The 22,593-nt window shown below is 41.1% G+C and overlaps 1 protein-coding gene across 7 annotated transcripts in view; it reads left to right on the top strand.

Moving 5' to 3' along the window:
• MSRA (methionine sulfoxide reductase A) overlaps positions 1-22,593 on the top strand; it is a 371,273-nt gene that overhangs the window by 172,564 nt on the left and 176,116 nt on the right. For all 7 annotated transcript variants that reach the window (XM_033429865.2, XM_033429864.2, XM_012533340.3 and 4 more), the window contains one exon: positions 7,151-7,270. In XM_033429865.2, coding sequence (XP_033285756.2) covers positions 7,151-7,270 — 120 coding nt within the window. The remainder of the gene's footprint in view (positions 1-7,150; positions 7,271-22,593) is intronic.

The following is a 22,593-nucleotide window of genomic DNA, read 5'->3' as shown; positions in this document are numbered from 1 at the left end:
AATGAAATCAAGACTAGAAAGAAAACAGAAAAAAATCATTGAAACTAAGAGTTGTTTTTTTGAAAAAGATAAACAGAATTGATAAGCCTTTAGCTAGACTAACCAAGAATAAAGGAGAGTGGGCTCAAATAAACAAAACTATAAATGAGACATTACAACTGATACCACAGAAATACAAAGGATCATAAAAGACTGCTGTGAAAAAGTATACACCAACAAATTGGATAACCTAGAAGAAATGCGTAAGTGCCTAGAAACATACAACCCACCAAGACTGAATCATGAAGACAGAAAATCTGAGCAAACCAATTAAGGAGACTGAGATAGTAATAAAAAAATCCTACCCCCTCAAAAAGACCCAGGACCAGATATCTTCACTGGCAAATTCTGCCAAACATTTAAAGAAGAATTAACGCTAGTCCTCAAACTCTTCCAAAAAAACTGAAGAGGAGGGGACAGTCTCAAACTAATTTTATGAGGCCAGCATTACCCTGATATAAAAGCCAGATAAAGATGCTACAAGGGAAGAAAACTACAAGCCAGGATCACTGAATAATGTAGATGCAAAAATTCTCAACAAAATATTAGCAAATCAAATTCAACAGCACATTGGAAGGATCACATACCATGATCGAGCAGGATTTATCCCTGGGATGCAAGGATGGGTCAACAGCTGCAGATCAGTAAATGAGATATACCAGATTAATAGAATGAAGGATAAAAATCATGACTCTCAATAGATGCAGAAAAATCACTTGCCAAAATTCAACACCCTTTCATGACAAAAGCTCTCAAACAAATTTGAGAGGTATAGGAGAAACATACTTCAATGTAATAAAGGCCAAATATGACAGACCCACAGATAATGTCATAGTCAGTGGTGAAAAGCTGAAAGCTTTTCTGTCGGGATCAGAAACAAGACACTCTCTATACACCTATTCAACATAATACTGGAAATCTTATCCAGAGCAATTAGGCAAGAAATGGAAATTAAAGGTATCCTATCAGAAAGGAAGAAGTAAAATTGTCAATGACATGGTCTTATATATAGAATACCCTAAAGACTTCACTAAAAAACTGTTAAAAGTAATCAATGAATTCAGTAAAATTACAGTAATGTAACATATGAAAATCAGTTGCATTTACATACAGTAAAAATGAAATATCTGAAAGAGAAATAGAGAAAACAATCTCACTCACAATAGCATCAAAAGCAATAAAATAATCAGGAATAAATTTACCCAAGGAAGTGACAAATATTTATACTGTAAACTATAAGACATTGATGAAAGAAATTGAAGAAGGCACAAATAAGAGGAGAGATATATCATGTTCATGGGTTGGAAAGATTAATATTTTAAAATGTCCATACTACCCAAGGCCATTCTATAGATTAAATGTAATTCCACATCAAACCCAATATCAAAATTCCAATGGCATTTTTTACAGAAGTAGAAAAAATAATCCTAAAATGTGTATGGAACCAAAAAAGATCCCAAAGAGCCAAATCAATTTTGAGAAAGAAGAACAAAGCTGAAGGCATCACACTTCCTGATTTCAAATTATACTACAAAACTATAGTAATCAAAACAATATGTTACTGCAATAAAAACAGACACATAGACCAATGAAATAGAATAGAATAGAATAGAATAGAAGAGAGCCGGAAAATAAACTCATGCATATATGGTCAACTAACACTTGACAATGGAGCCAAGAATACTCAGTGGGGAAAAGTCTATTAAATAAATGATGTCGAGAGAAATGGATATTCACATACAAAAAAATGGACCCCTATCTCACACCACTCACAAAAATTAACTTGAAATGAATTGAAGACTTGAATGTAAAGATCTGAAACCATAGAACTCCTAGAAGGAAACAGAGAGAAAAAAAACTCCTTGACATTGGCCTTGGCAATGATATTTTGGATATGACACCAAAAGCACAGGCAACAAAGCAAAAATAAACAAGTGACATTACATCAAACTAAAAAGCTTATGCACAGCCACAGAAACAGCAGAATGAAGAAGCAATGGAATGGAGAAGATATTTTCAAACCATGTATCAGATAAGGGGTCAATATCCAAAATATATAGGGAACACATACAATTCAATAACCCTCCCTCAAAAAAAACCCCTCCAAATTATCTGATTGAAAATGGCAGAGGACCTGAATAGACATTTTTCTAAGACTTACAAATGGTCAAGTACATGAAAAGATGCTCAACATCACTGATCATCAGGGAAATGCAAATCAAACCCACAATGAGATATCACTTCACATCTGTTAGAATGGCTACTGCTGAAAAGGCAAAAGATAACAAGGATGGCAAGGATGTGGAGAAAAGAGAACCCTAGTGCACTGTTGGTGGGAATGTAAGTAGGTAAAGCCATTATGGAAAACAGAATGGAGGTTCCTCAGAAATTAGAAACAGAACTACCGAATAATCAAGCAATCCCACTTCTGGGTATATATCCAAAGGAAATGAAATCAGTATCTCGAAGAGATATCTGCACTCCCGTGTTCATTCCAGCATTATCAGCCATAGCCAAGAGATGGAGACAACCTAAATGGCTATTAACAGACTAATGGATAAGGATGGTGTGCTATTGATGTGTATATAAATATATATATGTATGTGTGTGTGTGTGTGTGTGTGTGTATGTGTATATATATATATATATATATACACACACACACACATACATAATGTAATATTAGCCATAAAAAACAAAGGAATTCTGTCATTTGTGACAATGTGGGTAGACCTTTAGGGCATTATCCTAAATGAAATAAGTCATACAGAGAAAGACAAATACTGTATAAATTCACTTACATTAGAAGCTAAAAAAACAGATTCATAGAACAGAGAGTAGAATGGTGGTTTCCAGAGGTTGTTGGGGTAATTGTTTACAAACTTCCAGTTATAAGATGAGTAAGTTCTGGGGATCTAATATTCATCATGGTGACTGTAGTTAATGATACTGTACTTTATAGTTGACAGTTACCAAGAGAGTAGATTTTAAATATTCTCACTACAAAAAGATTGTAATTGTGTGAGGTGATAAATGTGTTAACTAACCTTATTGTTTTAATTATTTCACAGTATATATGTGTGTCAAATATGTGATGACGTTATAAATGTCATATGTCAATTATATACCAATAAAGCTGGAAAAAATCTTTTTAAAAGTTTAAAAAATTACATAGTACCACCTATAGTTTTGCCTAAAGGATGAAATCTGAGGTTGATCACGCCTCTGGATCCAGCAGCAAATTTGCAGGAAATATTGAGGATAGAGGAATAAGTTGAATTGCACCACAAGAATGCAATTGGCAAAATCCACACTGTGGGAAATTCTGCAGGTCAAGTGGCTCATGTTTTCTTCAATAGATAAATTAAAAGGAAAAGAATGGAGAGGGAACCTGTCAATTGAAAGAACTTTAAAGACATAATCAGATTTTTTTAAATGAGCAAGACCAAAGTATAGTATCAGAATGGATAACTTGAGTGATAAAAATATAAAGAAACATAAGGAAGTGAATACTATAAAATTCAGACAGTGGTTAGTTTTGGGGGGAGGAAGGGAGTTGTGACTGGGGTGTAATACAAGGAGGGATTTCTGGGGTGGGTGGCAAAGTTCTAAATCTTGACCTGGGTGGTGGTTAGTAGGCCATTTGAGTAATGATAGACATTGAATTTTGCATCTGTTTTGTGTGGCTTTTCCTGTATCTGTTTTACTTTATAATAAAAGGTTAAAATATAAAATATTTAAAATAAAATAGAGCACACTACATCTTCTTTGATGATATTCATGTTGTTTACTAGACTACTATAAATTCTGAGAAATTCTGCCATTAATAAACCTTGCTTTGTTTAAACCACACACACACTTGAAGCCAAATAAAAGAATGCTTAGGTTATACTGGAAGCCACTAGATAAAACATCTGATTGCTTCAAGGAGGAGTTTTATTCTTAGAGCTTCTGCTTATCCTAAGTTAAGTACCTTTCTAAAAATTTTGACATTGGTTCTATAACAGTTCCCTGGAGGATTATTTCAGCCACCCATGGCTGCCCTTGGAGACCTTTGTCCAGCTGGAGCTAGTTCATTCTCCCTGCTATCAGAGGTCTTATCTTGATCCTTATTAAACATAAAAGGGGGTTAAATATCTCTCTACCTGCAATAAATTTTTGTTTGGTCATTTTAAGTTTTACGTCACGAGGATGTAGTGAAGATGTAAAAGATATAGACTCTGGGGCCGTCTGTGTGGTACTATAGACAATGGTCAGGAAAGGCTGGTTGCTAAAATAGCCTGTTATATACCATGTGTGGAGAATACTGAAGGCGTGCAGTACTCTTCGGTACCATCACTGTTAGTCGCTGTGAGATACAGAAATATTTTATTCGGTGAACTCCTCAGTTTCTGAACTTCAGGGGCTACGGTGCCTCAGCTTGGCACACCGCACGGCTCCTGGATACCTTTGTGGCCTTTTATGTTTGGTAATGCTGCCCAGCTCCTTTTCTACCTGTCCTTCTCCAGAGATTCCCTGTCATCATTCCTGTGATGGTTAATTTTATGTGTCGACTTGACTTGGCCAAGGGATGCCCAGAAAGCTGGTAAAACATCATTTCTGGGTGTGTCTGTGAGCGTTTCTGGAAGAGATTAGCATTTGAATCAGTACTCTGAGTAGATCAACCTCACCAGTGTGGGTGGGCATCATCCAAACCACTGAGGGTCTGCACAGAACCAAATGGCAGAGGGAGGGTGAATTCACTCTCTTTGCTTGAGCTGGGACACCCGTCTCCTCCTGTCCTTGAGCGTCAGTGCTCCTGGTTATCAGGCCTTCAGACTTAGACTGGGATTCACATCATTGGTTCTCAGGCTTTCAGGTTTGGACTAGAATTATAGTACCACCTTTCCTGGGCCTCCAGCTTGCAGACTGTAGCTCATGGGACTCCTCAGCCTCCATAACTGTGGGAGCCAATTCATCATAATGAATCTCTCTGTATATATATATTTGTATAAATCCTGTTGGTTCTGTTTCTTTGGAGAACCTTGACTAATATAATTCCCTCATCCCAGGAATGCAGGGAAGTAAAATTAGCAGTGAATCCTTGTTTCAGAGACTTGAGGATAGTCAATTTTAGTAAATACTCAGTAAATATTTAGTTATATTCACTAGCAGCAAACAATTCACTTGTAAACAGGAAAAATGGTATCTAGTGATGTGTAACTTGAACAATGCATATGCTTATGTTTTTCCTTGAATTCTTTTCTTTCCCTTAAAAAATGTATGTATTTGGGCTTCCTTGGTGGTGCAGTGGTTGAGAGTCCGCCTGCCGATGCAGGGGACACGGGTTCGAGCCCTGTTCCAGGAAGATCCCACATGCCGCAGTGCAACTCATCCTGTGCTCCACAACTACTGAAGCCTGCGCGCCTAGAGCCCATGCTCTGCAACAAGAGAAGCCACCGCAATGAGAAGCCTGTGCACCACAATGAAGAGTAGCCCCCGCTCGCCTCAACTAGAGAAAGCCCGCGCGCAGCAATGAAGACCCAACACAGCCAAAAAAAAAAAAAAGAAAAAATCTATTCCTGGCTTCTGAAAAAAATAATAAAGTAATGTAAATCTATTACACACAAACTTGAAAAATGAAAAAAATATTTGTATATTCTCACCGCTGCAATATAATCATGATTATGATTTTATATATTTCTTTCTAGTCTGTTTTGGTATGACTTTTTTTCATAGTTTTGTAATAAAAACATGCATATAACTGTGATTTTCCCTTTTAAATTTAGCCTTAGGTAATTATGATATAATTATATACATATTTCCATATTGCATTGTTATCACAAGAGTAATTTTTTTACTGCATTAAACTTCATCATTTGGCTCTATCATATTTTTTAACTGTTAACCTACTTTTGGTTAGTATGTTTCCCATCACAGTTGAGCAAATATATTTTTTATAATGTATAACGTCATGCACATTTCTTTTCGGTTGTTGCTCTGAATTCTTAAAGTAGTATATTAACAGGTGTCAGGAATTTCAGTAAACTTCTATCTAATTTTTCTTTTAGCTCTAATTTTTCTTTTAGTCATCGAATCTAGCAAATCTAGTGATTGTTAAAGTAGGAGGAATATATTAATTTGCCAGCTGTTGTTCTACCCACGATCTTAATGATATATGACTTAATAAAGCCATGTAAAACTTGAGTGAGGCAGTAATCTTGTTTACATCTAGGAATTGACCACAGAATAGCAGTTGTGGACAGTTTAGAAACTCATGGTAGAAAAATGAAGATTCTTTATTTGGAGCCCAGGAAAAGTAATGCAGCATTTTAGATGTGTGTAAGTATGTGCGTACTTGGGAGATGGTTCTTAGTTTTCATTATATGTTCAAAGAAATCCAATAACTAACCACTGGTGTGAGCCCAATGTTTGTTAGTTGAATGGAATGCCATTTTTGTGAGTTTCTTTATTTGTTGTTCCCTCTTTCCCTGCCTTCCCCTGTCTCTCTTTCCTTATTCATTATGTTCAGTACTCGAACTCAGAAAAAGGTTCTTTTTGGTGAGCAGTGATTTATCACATGAAAGTTTCTGATGACTTAAACAATTTAAAAAAACTGAACACATGTGAAATCGTTAATCAAATACTGTGTCAATCTGTTTTGATTTGGGGAAGTTTTCCCACTTAAATCAGTAATTTAGTGTTACCTTCCTTTGTTAGAATTTTTAAAGAAAGCACGACCAGGATGCTGATCATTAGATAAATTTCTGCTATTCCTACAACTTACTGTGTTTTGGCAAGTCCATAATGAACTGAGTGTTGAAATCATTCATCAAATGCAGTTATCCTTTTGCTGCGTCACTTCAAAAGGTAGGGCTTTGCTAGCTCCATTAAAATCGGAGGCTTTCTAAGTTTCTGCACAACTAAAGCAAGGAGACATTCCGTTAAAAACCTTAAATAAAATTCTGTTTAGATGTTAAAAACTCTACTTCTTTAAAACATAAAATCTTAGTCATTTTTGATTACCAGATGACAGGAACAACTTCTCTTTTCTAGTGTAACAGGGCTTCTGATATGCAATGACCGCCTTGTTTTTCGATAAAGGACTAACCAGTATCGTATTGTTTCTTAGGAATGGGCTGTTTCTGGGGAGCTGAAAGGAAATTCTGGACCCTGAAAGGAGTATATTCAACTCAAGTTGGTTATGCAGGAGGCTACACTCCCAATCCTACTTATGAGGAAGTCTGCTCAGGTAGGAAGAATTTGCTCTATCATATAAGGAACAAGGACGGACTTGTTCCTGCTGGCGGATGATAGGATCTTTAAAATGGAAATAATTTTTTTGTGTGTTTTCTCAGTCTTCTCTTGCCTGTTTCTATAAATATACTTGCTGGCCTTTCACTTCATATTTTTAGAAGATAATAGACTTCCTACGGAATGTGTCATTTAGCGTTTGTTGCAGAAAAATCACCCTGAAACTTAATCGCTAAAACAATCATTTGTTACCTTATGATTCTGTGGGTCAGCAATTTAGACTAAGCTCAGCCTGGTGGTTCTTCTGCTGGTTTCATCTGGGTTCATTCATGTGATTCCAGTCAACTGGTGGGTTGCCTGGGGGCTAGTTGGCCTTTGATGGCTTCGCTCATACATCTGGCAGTTGCTGCTGGCTGTCACTTCCTCTTGCCTGGGGTAATGGGGATGATGGAACGTATGTCTTCACACACTGGCCTGGGTGAATTCATGTGATGGCGGATACAGAGATTAGGAGCAGTAAGAGAGGGCAAGCACCATTCTGCTAGTACTTTTCAAGTCTCTGAGTCACATTCACTATTGGCCCCATTGACCAAAGCAGGTCACATGGTCTGGCCCAGAATCTGTGTGGGAGGGACTTCCCAAAGGCAGGTGTACAGGGAGATGTGAAGAAATTGGGACCATCACCACATCACTCTATCACCTGGGACAAATATGTCATATACCAGACTTGTTTTCTTGAGGGAAAGACACTAAAAATCAGGCTATAATGAAGGGATTGTCAAACTGTGGCTTGCAGGCTAAATCCTGCCTGCTGCCTGTTTATATAAAGTTTTTTTTTTTTAAACACAGTCATGACTATTTATTTATGTTATCTGTGAATGTTTTCATGCCACAGTTGCAGTTGAGTGGATGCATCTGAGACAGTATGGCCTGTGAAACCTAAAATGTTTATGATCTGGCCCTTTACAGAAAAATATTTGCTGACCGGGATAGGCAGTTGCCTCCATGGCAAATTCTAGCTCAATTACCAGATAACCTTTCTGGAATTTGTTTTGTTTTGTTATTTCTGGCCTTCAAGGATTTCCTTTTATCTTTCTGCCAGCTCTGGTTGCATTTAAAACACATTATTTTTCTCTTAAAAATTCTTTTTCATTTTAAATATAAAAATGGTATATATTTAAGGTGTATAACATGATACTTTGATATACATAGTGAAACAATTACTAATAGTTAAGCTAATTAACATACCAATCTCCTCATGTACTTTTTTTGTGTGGTGAGAGCACCTTTGATCTACTCTCTTGGCAAATTCCAAGTATACAATACAGTATTACTAAGTACAGTCACCATGTGTATCTCTACAGCTAATTCATCTTACATAAATAAACGTTTGTACCCTTTGACCAACATCTCCCCATTTCCCTGGTAACCACCATTCTACTCTCTGCTTCTGTGAGTTCGATTTTTTTAGACTCCACTTATAAGTGAGATGGTGCAGTATTCTTTTTCTGTGTCTAGTTTATTTCACTTAGCATAGTGTCCTACAGGCTCACTCATGTTGTTGCAAATGGCAGAATTTCCTTCATTTTTTTAGGCTGAATAGTATTCCGTGTGTATGTTTCACATCTTCTTTATCCCTTCATTGATGGACATTTCAGTTGTTTCATACCTTGGCTATTGTGAATTATGCTGCAGTGCACTTGGGAGCACAGATGTCTCTTTAAGATATGGATTTCACTTCCTTTGTGTGTATACCCAGAAGAGAGGTTGCTGGATCGTATGATAGTTCTGTTTTGAATTTCTTGAGGCACATCCATACTGTAAAATACATTTTTTAAAAGAATATTTTATTTACTATCTTTAAGAGTTCTTAATAGGGAGAGTTTATCTAATATACAGCCCACACCACATTGACAGAAATGGGATTTTAAAAAAATATGTAAATAGTCTCAGCGTTTAAAAATAAAGGTTTGCATTGGTGTTATTTGTGGAGGGCCCTCTCAGCTCTTTGAGGGCACTGCGAATGTAGGTGGCGGGGGGGAATTGGAGTTTGGGAGTTTGTTCGATAATGAGCGTGTCGATTTGTTTGCTACAGTATGAATTCTGATTTTGAAATGAAATTTGAACTGTGCAACAATGAAAATATCATGAAAATATACATATTCTTCTTTTTCTTGCTTCTGGAGAAGAATTGAAATAATTCTGATCGGTGTTGAGAATGTGGAATATCGAACAAATACGTTAATCGTTAATCCATTTTTTTCCTCTCCTTCTGTTTCAAAATTAAACAAATGCTTATGCAGAACTATAAATAGAGAGATTCAGATGAACCCTGGAGATTGCCCAGGTGTATCCTCTTAAATCTTAGGAATGGAAATGAATAGATTCCTTCCTGTAATTGCAGACATGACTTAATAGCTTAAGACAAAAAGTTGCTAAGAAAACCTCCAGATATCTACTGCTTATACTGTTACTGTCTACCAGCAAAATGTTAATCATCAATTAGAATATCGTGGTTGCTGGTTTGCTCAGACTCTCTTCAATTCAGTTCTTCACCGTAACAAGAACAACATGATAATTGCCCTTTGTTGAACTCCTACTATGTGCCAGACACTGTAACAAGCACTTTTTGCATCTTTGCTTTTTTCCATCTAATCTCTCAGACAGCCCCATGAAGGGCCTCAGTTTCTGCTTTTTTACAGAGGGAGTGTTGAGGCTCAGAGAGAATAAGTAACTTACCTGAGGTCATATCTCCCGATCTCATTAGCTCTCAGCTCAAAACTTATGCCATTGACTGTGGTGTAAGTCACCCAGCTGTCATCACGGCCCAGCCATTCTCCATCCACCTATTTATGCTTCCCTCCTCCACATATTCTCTTTCATGTGTACTTTTGAATCTATCGGTATGCTTTTTAATGATTACTGTAAGGAAAATACCAAGCAGTTTTTTTGGGTCTTTCTGATGTTTAAAAGGAAAAAGGAAAAAACCCTTTTAAGATACAGTTCATGCAGACATCTGGTGCGTTAGAGGCCTGTAGCAACAGTGAAGTACAGAAACCACGGAGGTTGGTAAAGAACTCTCTATTTGATGTGAACACTACCTGCTAAGTTAGCGGTGGCATCCGGAAGCATGGTTGTCATGGAAACTTGTTCCTGATTGGAAAAAGATAGTTATAGGGTCTTATCCAGACTCAGAAGGAGAGATGATTTCTTTCCCGAGGCTTTTTTTTTTTTGTTCTGATCATGAAAGGGAAAAACAAAAAGGCAGACAGAAGCTGTGATAGAAAGGGCTCTCTAACACAGAAGTGGTGGAGCCTTCAGATCCCTGGGAATAGCAGGGAAGGAGAACAAACAAGGTCCCCAGCTAATTAAAGATTTTTGACCAAGGAGAGGGATGGGGGAGACAGAAAGCAGGTTATACTGGCTAGGCCTCCCTACTGGGGCCTCAGGTGCTCAAAGCCTTGTTGAACAAGTCAGCCCTGGAGGGGTCTGCCTTGCAAGAAAGAAAAACCCAGTCTCTGCTAAGATGTATAATTGTTGCTGAGGTTTCATGTGAGAGAAATACTAGTCTGTGCTCCAGTATTTGCATTAATTTCCAAATTGCTTACTCTTGTGTTTGCAATTAAGCTTGTAAAACTTTGGTCACAACCAGGAGTCTTTTGTAAAGGTTTTCCTTTCTTCCTTCCTTCTTGCCTTCCTTCAAGAAAAGAAGCCCAAGGACCTGGATTGTGTGGCAACTGCCTTCTCTCACAGAGCAGGACGCCTGAGCCTGAGGTGCCATTGAGTTTTTTGGGGGCAGGTGCCAGAATTATAGGGCTAGCACTCAGGAAGGGGTTCTCAAAACCCACTGGGCTAGCTTTACCACTCCCTTCTACCCTGACCGATCATCTGGGAGATGCTTCTAGAGTCAGAGCTTGTGTCAGAGCTTCCACAAGTATTGTCTTGGCGAACAGATTGGTGATCACAAGCCATGGAACCAGAACCATTGGCTGAAGTTGGTCATGCCTGCTTGCTAGTGGGTATGCATGTGAATGTGAAAGCACGTGTGTGTCCAGACAGGCTGCATATCCATGTCTGAATGGTGTTTCTGTGTGGCTACAGATGGGCCAGCGATTGGAGTTGTGCTTCGGCACGTGGAAAAGACATGTGACTTCTAGTAGCAGCCAGGAGAGGAGGTGGACCCCACGGTGACATTTATTAACGGCTCACCAAGGGGTCTGTTACATGCTGGGTGATCTGTGTGAGTCTAGAGCCTAACACATGTAGAAGACCCATGGGGAAAACAGTTCCTGAAGCATTTGCAAAGTTGCCTTTTGGGAATGAAATATAAAATAAGCCTGTAATGCATCAGAGCCAAGATAGGCAATCACTTAGAAGAGAGCTTGGCTTTTGGGTCTTTGGGACCTCAGAGTAACCTGACGGAATGCCCTGATGTATGTAAAAGGAAAAGAAGAGAACCTTAGCAGGGAGGCTAGTCAGCCAGGTCTGCCAGGCCGGCCTGGGAAAGGGGAGGCCCTGCTGGCACCTCCCCCGGGTTGCTCTGTAAGGTTTGGCTGCTGGACAGACTCCCAGAGCCTGACACCATGACACTTTTAAGTTCTATCACTAACTCGTCTTGTTCTGATACACACTCTGTAGAAACTTCTCGTCTTTTGTCCTCCCATGGAGATTATTTACAGGAAGAGAATGCAAGGAGACCAGGTCAGCCAGACAGTTCTACTTCTCATTTCAAATTCAATGAAATGCTATTCTGAGAAGTATATCTCAGTCTATTGTGAGTTTAGTCTACACAGGTCATTCTCTCCATATTCAATTAACCGTGGGTTACATTCAGTGTAGAAATGGAATTTGGCCTTCAGAGCTGAGAGTCAGAAGCCTGACTGCCATGATTTTCCAAAGTCTGTGATTGCCTCCTTGCGTTTCCCTAGAGACTCCGCGTCCCTCACATGTCCATCATTTCATTTAAACCTGTTTTAAAAGTGACCACCCTCCTATAATAGGCACTTAAACTTCCTTTCCTCAGATTCATCAATTAGTGCTGGAGCTCACAGACTGAGACACTTGCATCTCTCAGGTATTTTAGGCCTGAATTCTGTGTCCTCTGAGGGCTGCCCACCACCAGCTCCTGCACCAAGAACCCAGTCTCAGCTTGGATGCAGGGTAGCATTGCTCACAGCCACTGTTTGGCTACTGTTTCTTGTTGTGTCTCAGATCTGTCTCTAAGACGTGTGCTGAGAAGTAATTTAAGTCTTAGTGGCTATCATTCTGTTCCTGAAATGATTTCTAAGGATTCATTCATTCACAAGGTATTCCTTAACAGCTCAGTGTATGCCTGGCACTGGAGAACCCATAAAAACCTAGAAGGGAACAGCCAGGAAGAGCCTAAATTTCGTGTAGGCTTTCTTGATGAATTAAATTCACCATTGATTGGGAATGTACTGCATACAAGACATTGTACTAAGTACTTCATATCATTGTATGTGATACCAAGTTGAAAAATGCTAGTACCTGTCTTCCAGAATTCTTTCTCTGTAGTTAAATGAAAGCTTGATCTTTCACATTTAAAGAGTTGTGCTGACCCTGGCTTTAGACACACACACACACACACACACACTCACACACACACACACTCACACACACACTCACACAAACTACACATTTGTTATGCAAACCAACTGATTAAATGGCATGCTGTTGCTTTCCTACGTTGATTTTAGAAGTAATTGAGCTATTCAGTTTCTTGAATACCCTGATAGAGAATTATTCTTACATTTTATAATAACGACTACACAGATGAAAATATGAAAAGACATTCTGCAATGGATAAGCATTCTGGGTTAATTTCAGTGCATTAGCCTAATACACAAATAACCCCATTTCTGGCAAGAAAACCCAGGATGTTCATTCACTGGGTAATATCTTTTCGTATTTTGCTTACAGATGTTCAGAACAATTCCATGTTTATCAGTCTATTCAAAAGCTTTTAGAAATCTGCACAGCCAAGTGGCACCAAAACCAGAAGCATGAAAGGGACTGTACAACTTTCTCTCATAAGAGAGATTTATACAGTCACCATAGAAAAGCTGAGGCCCAGACGCTTTTCTTTATCAACAGAATACTCTGGTGGATTCATGCAACGTGTTTGGTAGAAGTCCCGAGCTGGAGCCAGGGCTTGGGAGGAGCAGAGTGGGAGGCTCCTGTCACCTTCCGGTGGTGTCCATGCCGAGGCTGTACCACTCTTTGGACTCAGTTGCCTCTCTTGTAAAATGGGGACAGCGCTGCTTTATGAAGCCCATAGGGTTGTGGTAAGGTTCTTATTTGAAAATAAAATTATTTCATATTGGGAGTAGGAAATCCAGGACATAAGCTTTCTATCACTCTAGCTCTTGGGTATATTAAAGATAAAATGATGGGTCAGGAAGCGTCGCTTGGCAGGGGCCTGGGCTTAGCCCACAGAACGTGCACGCAGCGCAACAAGCCGAAGCCGTTTTCTTCCTTTTCTCTTCTGTGTTCTCAATAGGTCATATCCACCACCCTCTCCAAATGCAAATCCTTATTTCCTCGATGCTTCAGAGCTCTAACAAAGCATTGAATAATTTCCCCACTAATATAAAAAAACTCAATATACTTTTTTAGTTTGACAATTTCTGAAGTGTTTGGGTGGATGTGCATGTCTATGTATCTTGCATGAGATTAATGACCCCATTCTTTTTCAAAGTAGTGATGAGTTCTGTTATTAGCAGATTTTACCAAGCAATGTAAAACTCTTTCTAAATTCCTTGCAGACTACATTAAGTCTCTCTTTAGTGCATAGTAAGTCCTATTGTACTCTTTTCAATGTCAGTCAAGGTAAATTACTAAGTTATTGACATATCACTGAAGATGCCAGAATTCTGGTGTTCAGTTCTTGCTATAAGCAATTTGATCACTTTTTGCTCCTCTTATATTAGACATAAAATTAACCTTGAACTTGTAGCAGGCAGGGTGAAAATGCTTACCTCTCTCAAACCACCAGGCAGAAAGCAAGCTCCAAGGTCAGGGGTCCTGTGACTCCTAGTTATAACCTGGGTTCTAGGACCAAATACAACTTCTCCACGCATCATGCCCTTTTAAGTGAGGATGGCGATCAAGAATTCAGAGTGGGGCTTCCCTGGTGGCGCAGTGGTTGAGAGTCCGCCTGCCGATGCAGGGGACGTGGGTTCGTGCCCCGGGCCGGGAAGACCCCACATGCCGCGGAGCGGCTGGGCGCGTGAGCCATGGCCGCTGAGCCTGTGCGTCCGGAGCCTGTGCTCCGCAGCGGGAGAGGTCACAACAGTGAGAGGCCTGCGTGCCGCAAAAAATAAAAAAAAAAAAGAATTCAGAGTGGAGGTGGCTGTTGAGTTTGAATTAAGATTTTGAGAGATCAATTATCATTTCAGTTAGGCTGGATTTTTTTTTTAATTGAGTACTGGGGTTTTTAATTTTTTTAAATATTTTTAAAATTTATTTTTTTTTACGGTACGCGGGCCTCTCACTCTTGTGGCCTCTCCGGTTGCGGAGCACAGGCTCCAGACACACAGGCTCAGCGGCCATGGCTCATGGGCCCAGCCGCTCCGCAGCATGTGGCATCTTCCCGGACTGGGGTATGAACCCGTGTCCCCTGCATCAGCAGGCGGACTCTCAACCACTGCGCCATCGGGGAAGCCCTGGGGTTTTTTAATAGTTCTTGTGTCTGCTGGATGCTCTCAGTGCTGTGTGCTATAGCCGGGAGCCGAGCTGAGGGTGTGACAGCAGAGCGTGCTGGAGCCTCTCATGTTAACCAGTGTGCTGGCATCTCTCGTTTCTCCTGACCTTGGAGCCAGAAAGGAAATCATTCGACCAGCAGGTGTTGTTGCCTTGCCCTCTTTCAGAGCTTCTGCAGGTCTGGTTTCCAGCCTGGGCTGTGGGCCGTGGGGCCTGCAGAGTTGGGAACAGTCTGCAAATCGATTTGTCCACCAGGCAGGTGCTGAAGGTCTGAGTAACCATCTCTCTCTCAGCTACTTCGGATTTTCAGTCTGCAAGGGAGATGACGTTGTGAAAATGAAAGACACATTCATGCAGTCTTACTGAGCTCAGAGCAGCTTTTGGTCTTCACCAGTATGCCCTTCATGCCTGGATTCTAGAACCCCGGAGCACCTGTACTTGTGCAGAGACTTGACAAAATCACGTGATCTCTCGTGCTCACACAGCCGTGGAACCACCGTGCTAATGGGCTGTCCAAAGTTCCCAAAGCTGAAACAAAATAGACATGCGCGCCCTTTGCTAGAGATATTTTGAGTTTGCTACAATAATTCAATACAGCATTAGACATCACAGAGGAGGAAGAAGATATTTCTATAGCTTCAAAGGGCTGACAGCTGGCAAACACCAAAACATGAGGCAGCACAAGACCTCCCTCCTCAGGTGGTGAAGGAAGCATTCATGCCTTTCCTTCCCTGTCGGGTTTAGCAGCCAAAGACTCCAGTATGTCAGTGTCTGTTGTTTGTCGTTTAAGAGGAGAGGTGGCAAATGAATTTTGATTCTTTGTGGAGTCTCTGAAGATATTGCATGTTCAGTATATTCTTCATATGTCCTTGATGTTTTCGTTTTCTCTGGGTTGTTTAGTTGTTCTGTCACCTCTCTCCTTGAGCAGCTTAATTCGCTGCTGGGAACAGGTGTAGTGGTCAAAGATCAACAGACTGACAGACTCTAAGTAGTTAAATGTGTCAATATTTCAGCATATCTGATGGTAAAATTTGAATAGTCCAATTAAATGAAAAGGAACAATAATAAAAACATTCCTTATACTCATCCAGTGCTAGAAATAAGTTGTTCTTTCATTGTTTCGGGATTATATTCTCAAGGATTTAGGAGTGATGTGAAGAGGAATTTGCTATAGCAAGCAGTTCTTAAAACATAATTGCAAAAGCAATTGATGAATGTGCCTACACTGATATTTTCAAATCACATATAATGGAGCCATAATGTAATATGAGAAAAAAACCTTATAGGGGGTTGAGCTTCTCTAGGAATTTTATGTGATACTTTGGGTCTTAATTACTTCATAATGACTGGCAATTTTTAAAGCCTGAGAATTAGTTTTATTTATTTCTTTTTCCTTTCCTCCTTTCTTTTTTTCTTTCCTCCTTTCTTTCTTTCTTTCTTTCTTTCTTTCTTTCTTTCCTTTTCTTTCTTTCTTTTTCTTTCTTTCTTTCTTTCTTTCTTGTCTAAGTTACATTAAAAATAAATATCTGGGTCAATTGCTGTCCCATCTGCCAAGTTGAAACTGCAAGGGACTCGTATGAAAACACAGTCGCCCATCATGTGAGCGAATCACCCAGTAGGAACGGAGCAGCTTCCGAAGAGGTCACTGCTGTGTGCCAGGCCTGCCTCAGATTTGCTGGGGCCTCATCAGCATGCGAATCAGTCACAGGCCACTGAGTCCTCTCAGCTGTGGCCCAGGCTTTGCTTAATAAATCCTGGGCTCTAATGCGTGGAATTGCAGGGTCTGTTGGGGACGCCGAGGGAAAGAGCTGACCTCAGCCTCTTCAGGCTTTGCACATGGGAGCCAGTGCCCTGTCTCTGGGGCAGAAGCTTCCTGAGGAGGATGCTTACCCACAAGAGAGTCGGGCCCTCTTACTTGTAGCTGTCTCCTTCCTCTTCTTCTTGTCATATTCTCTCTCCACTTCTCCTTCCCTTCCCTGTGTTTCTTCTTCTTTCCTGTGGTTAAGGATACATTGCTTTTCTACTCCACTACCATTATAATTACAATAGTCCTAGAAAGTCATAAGAACTGGTGACTTACATGTTGCCCATCTTAGGTTTAGAACAGTTTATAACACAAAACTCTCAACAAATATTATTATAATAGTAGCTTATATTAATTGCTGGTTTATAAAATCTACAAAACATTTCCAGAGGCTGAGCTTTGTCACAGGCCTGTGAAATAGGGCAGCATTGTCGCCTCCACTTACAAGGGTACAAAGCCCTCTGGAGCAGAAAGTTACTCGGAGTGTCACCCACTAGTTAGAGGTCCCAGCCGTCTCGTCTGATGGCATTTCTTTTGAAGAAAACAGGGTTTGTATTTCAGACTGTGTCCTTCTAAGCTTTTTCTTTATGCATTTCCAATAAATGCATTTTCACATGCCTTTCTTGAGCATTTTAGGATACTTCAAAAGATATTAAATTAAGCAATGAAGTTCTTGTAGGAATAAACTAGATTTTAGAAAATGGTTTATTAAAAAATGTCTGGTGGTCCAAAACTATTTAGATGAACTTGATCTATAGAAACATGGATTTCTTTTTCTTTTCGTTGGATGTATCTTAGAGGTCATCTGTTTCAGTAAGTCTTGAAACTTTTGGTAAGCATTAGAATGTCTTCATCAGATAAAGATTTTGCACAGAAGTCTATTATTAAAACACAGTGTCCAAGGTACTCTGATTAGTGGAGGGGGCTCCCCCTACACTGTCCTCGTTCTTCAGGCCAAGGAGGTGCTTCCTTGGGGCTAAGTCTAGAAAGCAGTTGAGGACCAGGGACGACTTCACCCTGGGCTGAAACATACATTGAAAAGGAGAAGACCACCCAACCACATTACACACTAAAGGAGAAGACCTCCCGACCGCATCACACGCTTAAGGAGAAGACCTCCCCGGCTACTTCATACACTAAAGGAGAAGACCTCCCGACCACACTACGCACCAAAGGAGAAGCCCTCCCGACCACATCACACACTTAAGGAGAAGACCTCCCGACCACACTACGCAGTAAAGGAGAAGACCTCCCGACCACATCACACACTTAAGGAGAAGACCTCCCGACCACATCACACACTTAAGGAGAAGACCTCCCGACCACACTACGCAGTAAAGGAGAAGCCCTCCCGACCGCATCACACGCTTAAGGAGAAGACCTCCCCGGCTACTTCATACACTAAAGGAGAAGACCTCCCGACCACGTCATACGCTAAAGGAGAGCTCCCCTCTCTGACCACATTCCACACTTGTGCCTGCTTTAAGGCTGCATACTGGAAGTTACAAAGTCCCCAGGATTGTCAGGCAGACCATCCAGAGGTAAAGTGCTGGAAGGCATGAGAATGGCGCCTTTTATTCTCTACGTTCTCAGAGATATACCCAGGCGCCAAGATGTACCCAGGAGCCCTAAGCATAAGCGTTTTTGTGTGAGTTCTGAGTCTCCCATCAGAGGCCCAGAGCCTCCAGTTCCTCCCAATCACTTGTCTCTATCCATTTTGTTTCAGTTCTGGTGCCTTGAGCATATTTATTTTAAAGCCCTCCCTCCCCTCCTCCTTTCTGGAGGTAAGGAACTGTTGGCTACTGTCATACCCAGGCCCTGTCCCTGAACCTGCCTTGCTGCTGAAGGGGGGGTTGACAAAAAGTCATAGGTGCCTGAACTTGCGTATCTTTGTGCAGAAGAAAAAAAACCTGTCACCTTAAAAAATCTGTTTAAGGCTTGTTGAGTTGTATTTGGTAGTTTGAAAATGCTCCAGGGAAAACCATCTGTCCACCTTGGAGAGTCGGGTTATATAATGGCTAAGCCACATACTGGGGGTGCAGGTGGGGTCGGCATGGGAAGAAGCTATCTGTTTTGGGCTCTTCAATAACATTTTTTAATTAATAAACTTTGTTTTTTAGAGGAGTTTTAGGTTCACAGCAAAATTAAGAGGAAGGTACAGAGATTGCCCATATACCCTCTGCCCCCGTCCCGTGGTCTCCCCTACTATTACCATCTCCACCAGATGGTACATTTGTTACAGTTGATGACCCTACCTTGACACATCACTATCACCCAGACTCCATAGTTTGCATTACGGTTCACTCTTGGTGTTGTTCATTCTGTGAGTTTGGACAAATGTACGGTGACACGTATCACACAGGGTATATCTTATTTTCCATTCTCTGACTTGGCCTTTGCAAGTGTCCTGGGCTTTTCTCTTTGGGTTTGCAGCTTTGCTCTGCACACTGGTGTTCCTGACATTGGTGCTTTAGGCTCTGCCGGCCTCACTCTTACCTCGCGGATGGGCGGCTCTGTTGCTCATAGTTCCGCTTTGTTATACTCAGGTAACCTCAGCACAGAAATTCCAGAAAGGGGGCCTGGACCTGTTTCCCTGAGATGCTGTAAGATACGAAAGTTCCAGAAAAGAAAAATAGAACCTTGTTATTTCGGTTTGTTTCCAAATTTGGACTGGAGACAAACACTGCCCAGACAAAGTGGACACAATAACTGTAAGATCTGTCAGAATAAATGGGAAAGAAATGGGAGAAATCAGCGACTGTGTGTAGGCGAGTCATTGATGAATGAGGCTCACTCTGTAATTTGGACCAGTTGCAGCAGAATAAAAGCTCCGCTTCTAAGTGAAGAATCACACATGACAAACAAGCAAAAGCTACTGAGTGCCACCGTGCCTGGGCCAGTTGTACAGGGCACAGAATTCTGGTTAGTGATGAAAGTGGAGTGAAAAAGCTGCATGTAGCCCAAGATCCATGGAATAGAGAACCAGCAATGTTTCCTTTGCTCCTTAGGGCAGAGGAGGGGAGAGGGAGAACACCTCACAGTGCTAGCTGCACAAGCACGTAAGCAAGACAGCTCCTATGTCGACAGGTGCAGATGTGCTGGTCACGTAGCCTGAATTTAGGGCAACAGATGGACGATTCATTGCATGAATTGGATAGCCAGGGACCTCAGTGCCTGCTGGGTAATCCAAGGACGCATCAGGTTGACCTAATGACACCACACTTGGGCAGAGGTAGAACCAGGGTGCCCACCATCTAAAAGGGAAGGGAATAGCCATTTGCACTGGTGGGGAGAAAAACAAATGAAATTCAGTAAGAATAAAGGAAATCCCATCATCGGTGTGTATGTTTATAAAGCGTTTTTTGTCCGAGGACTTATTGTCTTTCATTTGTCTTTGCAAGACCTGACCTTTTCATGTCGCTTCCGAATGTTGTAATCATATGACATTCAGAGCACTGGAAAGGGAAATAATATTTGGGTATTTGATATATATGCAAACTATATTTGAAATAAATTTTCTTAACACTGAATTTTTACTCTAAGCACAAAATGAAAGATAACTTTCTTGAAAAGAACTACAGAATGTGGTTTGGTTTTCAAAATACAGTATAAGATGTAGAAAAGATGAAGCCTTCATTTTAAAACCAAATAGTATTGAACTAAAACAAAAAATAATTCTGTGTGACTCCTTTTATGACACTTTAATCGTGTACACAATAGCTATAGTCAACTCTGATGGTACTAACCTTTTGATTTGATGATGAAATGAACGAATTGGCACATTTTTAAGCTGCTACACACTCAGCACTTTTATATACATTTAGTAGGTGTGCACACTCATGTTAGGGTCTCCACTGAAGGCATTTAAAAACTCATCACCTGCTCTGCAAAAGTTCCTGTGCCAGATACAGTGGGAGGCAGGAGAGATTAGTTGTTGTTTTCATGAAGGTGCACATACATTGTAATAGGGAAGACCCTTTGTATTCTGTTACAAGGTAATCACTAGAGAGATGTTGCCTATAAGCTTAAATTATACAAAATGGCCCATCTCTGGGAACCCTGCCTCCCAGGTAATGAGCATTCAGCTAAAATACCTTTGTTTAGCTCACAGGAAACATCCTGACCAGGCCCACCTGTGAATGACTGCAGGGAGGAAGAAATGAACACATCCCCTCTGGAGGCTGACTGAACCAGGAAATGTTTGACTTTATTCCTTCTGATTTTAGTAAAAAAGAAACCTGAATTCAGGCAAGATGTTTCTTTGGGACCTGAGTCCACCATCTTCATGGTCTGCTGGCTTTCCGAATAAAGTCCTATTCCTCTCTATTGACCTGTCGTGCAGCGAGCGGTATGAGCTTGGACTCGGTAAAACCATTACTTTTTTAGAAGATAGACTTCAAACTTAGGGATAAGTTTTGACTAAAGAGCTACTCTTCTAGAAGCCAATCCTCTATTAAAATTCACCCTCAAACTATATCTATACCCAGAGTATACTGTTTGCCCTCAGACTATACCTGTGTCATTAAGTCTCTGCTAAACTGGGCTTCCCTCATGTCCAGTAGCTTATGAGAACTCCAGTTGTTAGCCTGTGGCAGTTCACCTTGTGTAATAGCACGCCACTTCCTTAATTGTCCAAAAAAATCTTATTGTAGAATGAAACTATTATCAATTATGTGCACCTAGTTTAAACTAATTGTAAGATATATTTGATTCTAAGCGTTTTTTTCCCCTAGAAACTCAGCATTGAATCTTTTTCAAAGTTTTCTATTCTGTGGCGTTTCCAGATACATTTTAACTTGTTTGTTGGAACTCTGGCTGTCTGGGCTAAAGCCGGAGTTGCCAGGCAAAGCTGCTGCAGGTTGGGCCCAGGTGGGTGCAGCAGGGAGCTGGCTGTCGGGCGGGGCCTGAGCTGCTTGGACAAGCAGGAGTGAACAGGTGGGTAGGCCTAAGGGCATGGCTGGAGTGCTCAGGGTGAAGAGGGAGAAGGGCAGGTGGAGTGAAGGATACCTTCTCGAATACATGGTTACTGAGTTTAGATGACTAGTCAGTGAGAAACCTTTAGCCTCGATGGATGGGCCAGGGGTACAATCTCGTATATCAAGTCCAAGGAAATAAAATAACCTGGAATGAAGTGAGAGGCCAAAGGAGAGGGTCCTAGGAAGTCAGTTAAATGGATAGATAGGCCGGTGTGTTGAAGAGACTGAAGCGAGAGTCAAATGGGGGAAGTAGGGGTCAAGTCGGCCCTCAGAGGGAGAGGAAGCTTTAAACCCATCTCTGAGTGTGTGCTGCCACCAAGCCGGTGTGAGGGGGGTGTGGGTGAGTCAGGGCGGCTTCTAGGATTAGGTCATGACAAACTGAGGGTTTTGCCTTTGCTTCAGGAAAACGAGATGGAGTGCCGTTGCTCACTCTTCACCTGTGGCTGATTTGATGCCGAGGCTAAATATCCTGCTGGTGTTTACCCAATTAAGTCCTGCACGTAGGAGAGACCAATCTCTATTCCAGAATCAGACCTGAGCTCCGGTTCCAAGCGGCTGGCTGGTGGAGACTTGGCCAAACACAAGGTGGTGGGGAGAGAAGAGAGAGGCCAAGGGTACAGGCTGGTCTGCAGCAGCCACGTGGAGTCAGGGTCGATTCTTGACTCCGGGAAGATCACGATGCACACTGGATGGTGATTTGGGCAGGACAGGGACATCACTGGGGTCTTCTAGGCAGGCATCAGCTCAGGGCCCTTCCTCTCAGCCAGGTCTGTAGGATGACTGAAAGGTCCTGAGGTCGTCACGAACTGTGATGACCAC

The sequence above is a fragment of the Orcinus orca genome, chromosome 6 (assembly GCF_937001465.1).
Source record: "Orcinus orca chromosome 6, mOrcOrc1.1, whole genome shotgun sequence".
Classification (NCBI taxonomy): Eukaryota; Metazoa; Chordata; class Mammalia; order Artiodactyla; family Delphinidae; genus Orcinus; species Orcinus orca.
This window is presented reverse-complemented; position numbering and strand designations above follow the sequence as displayed.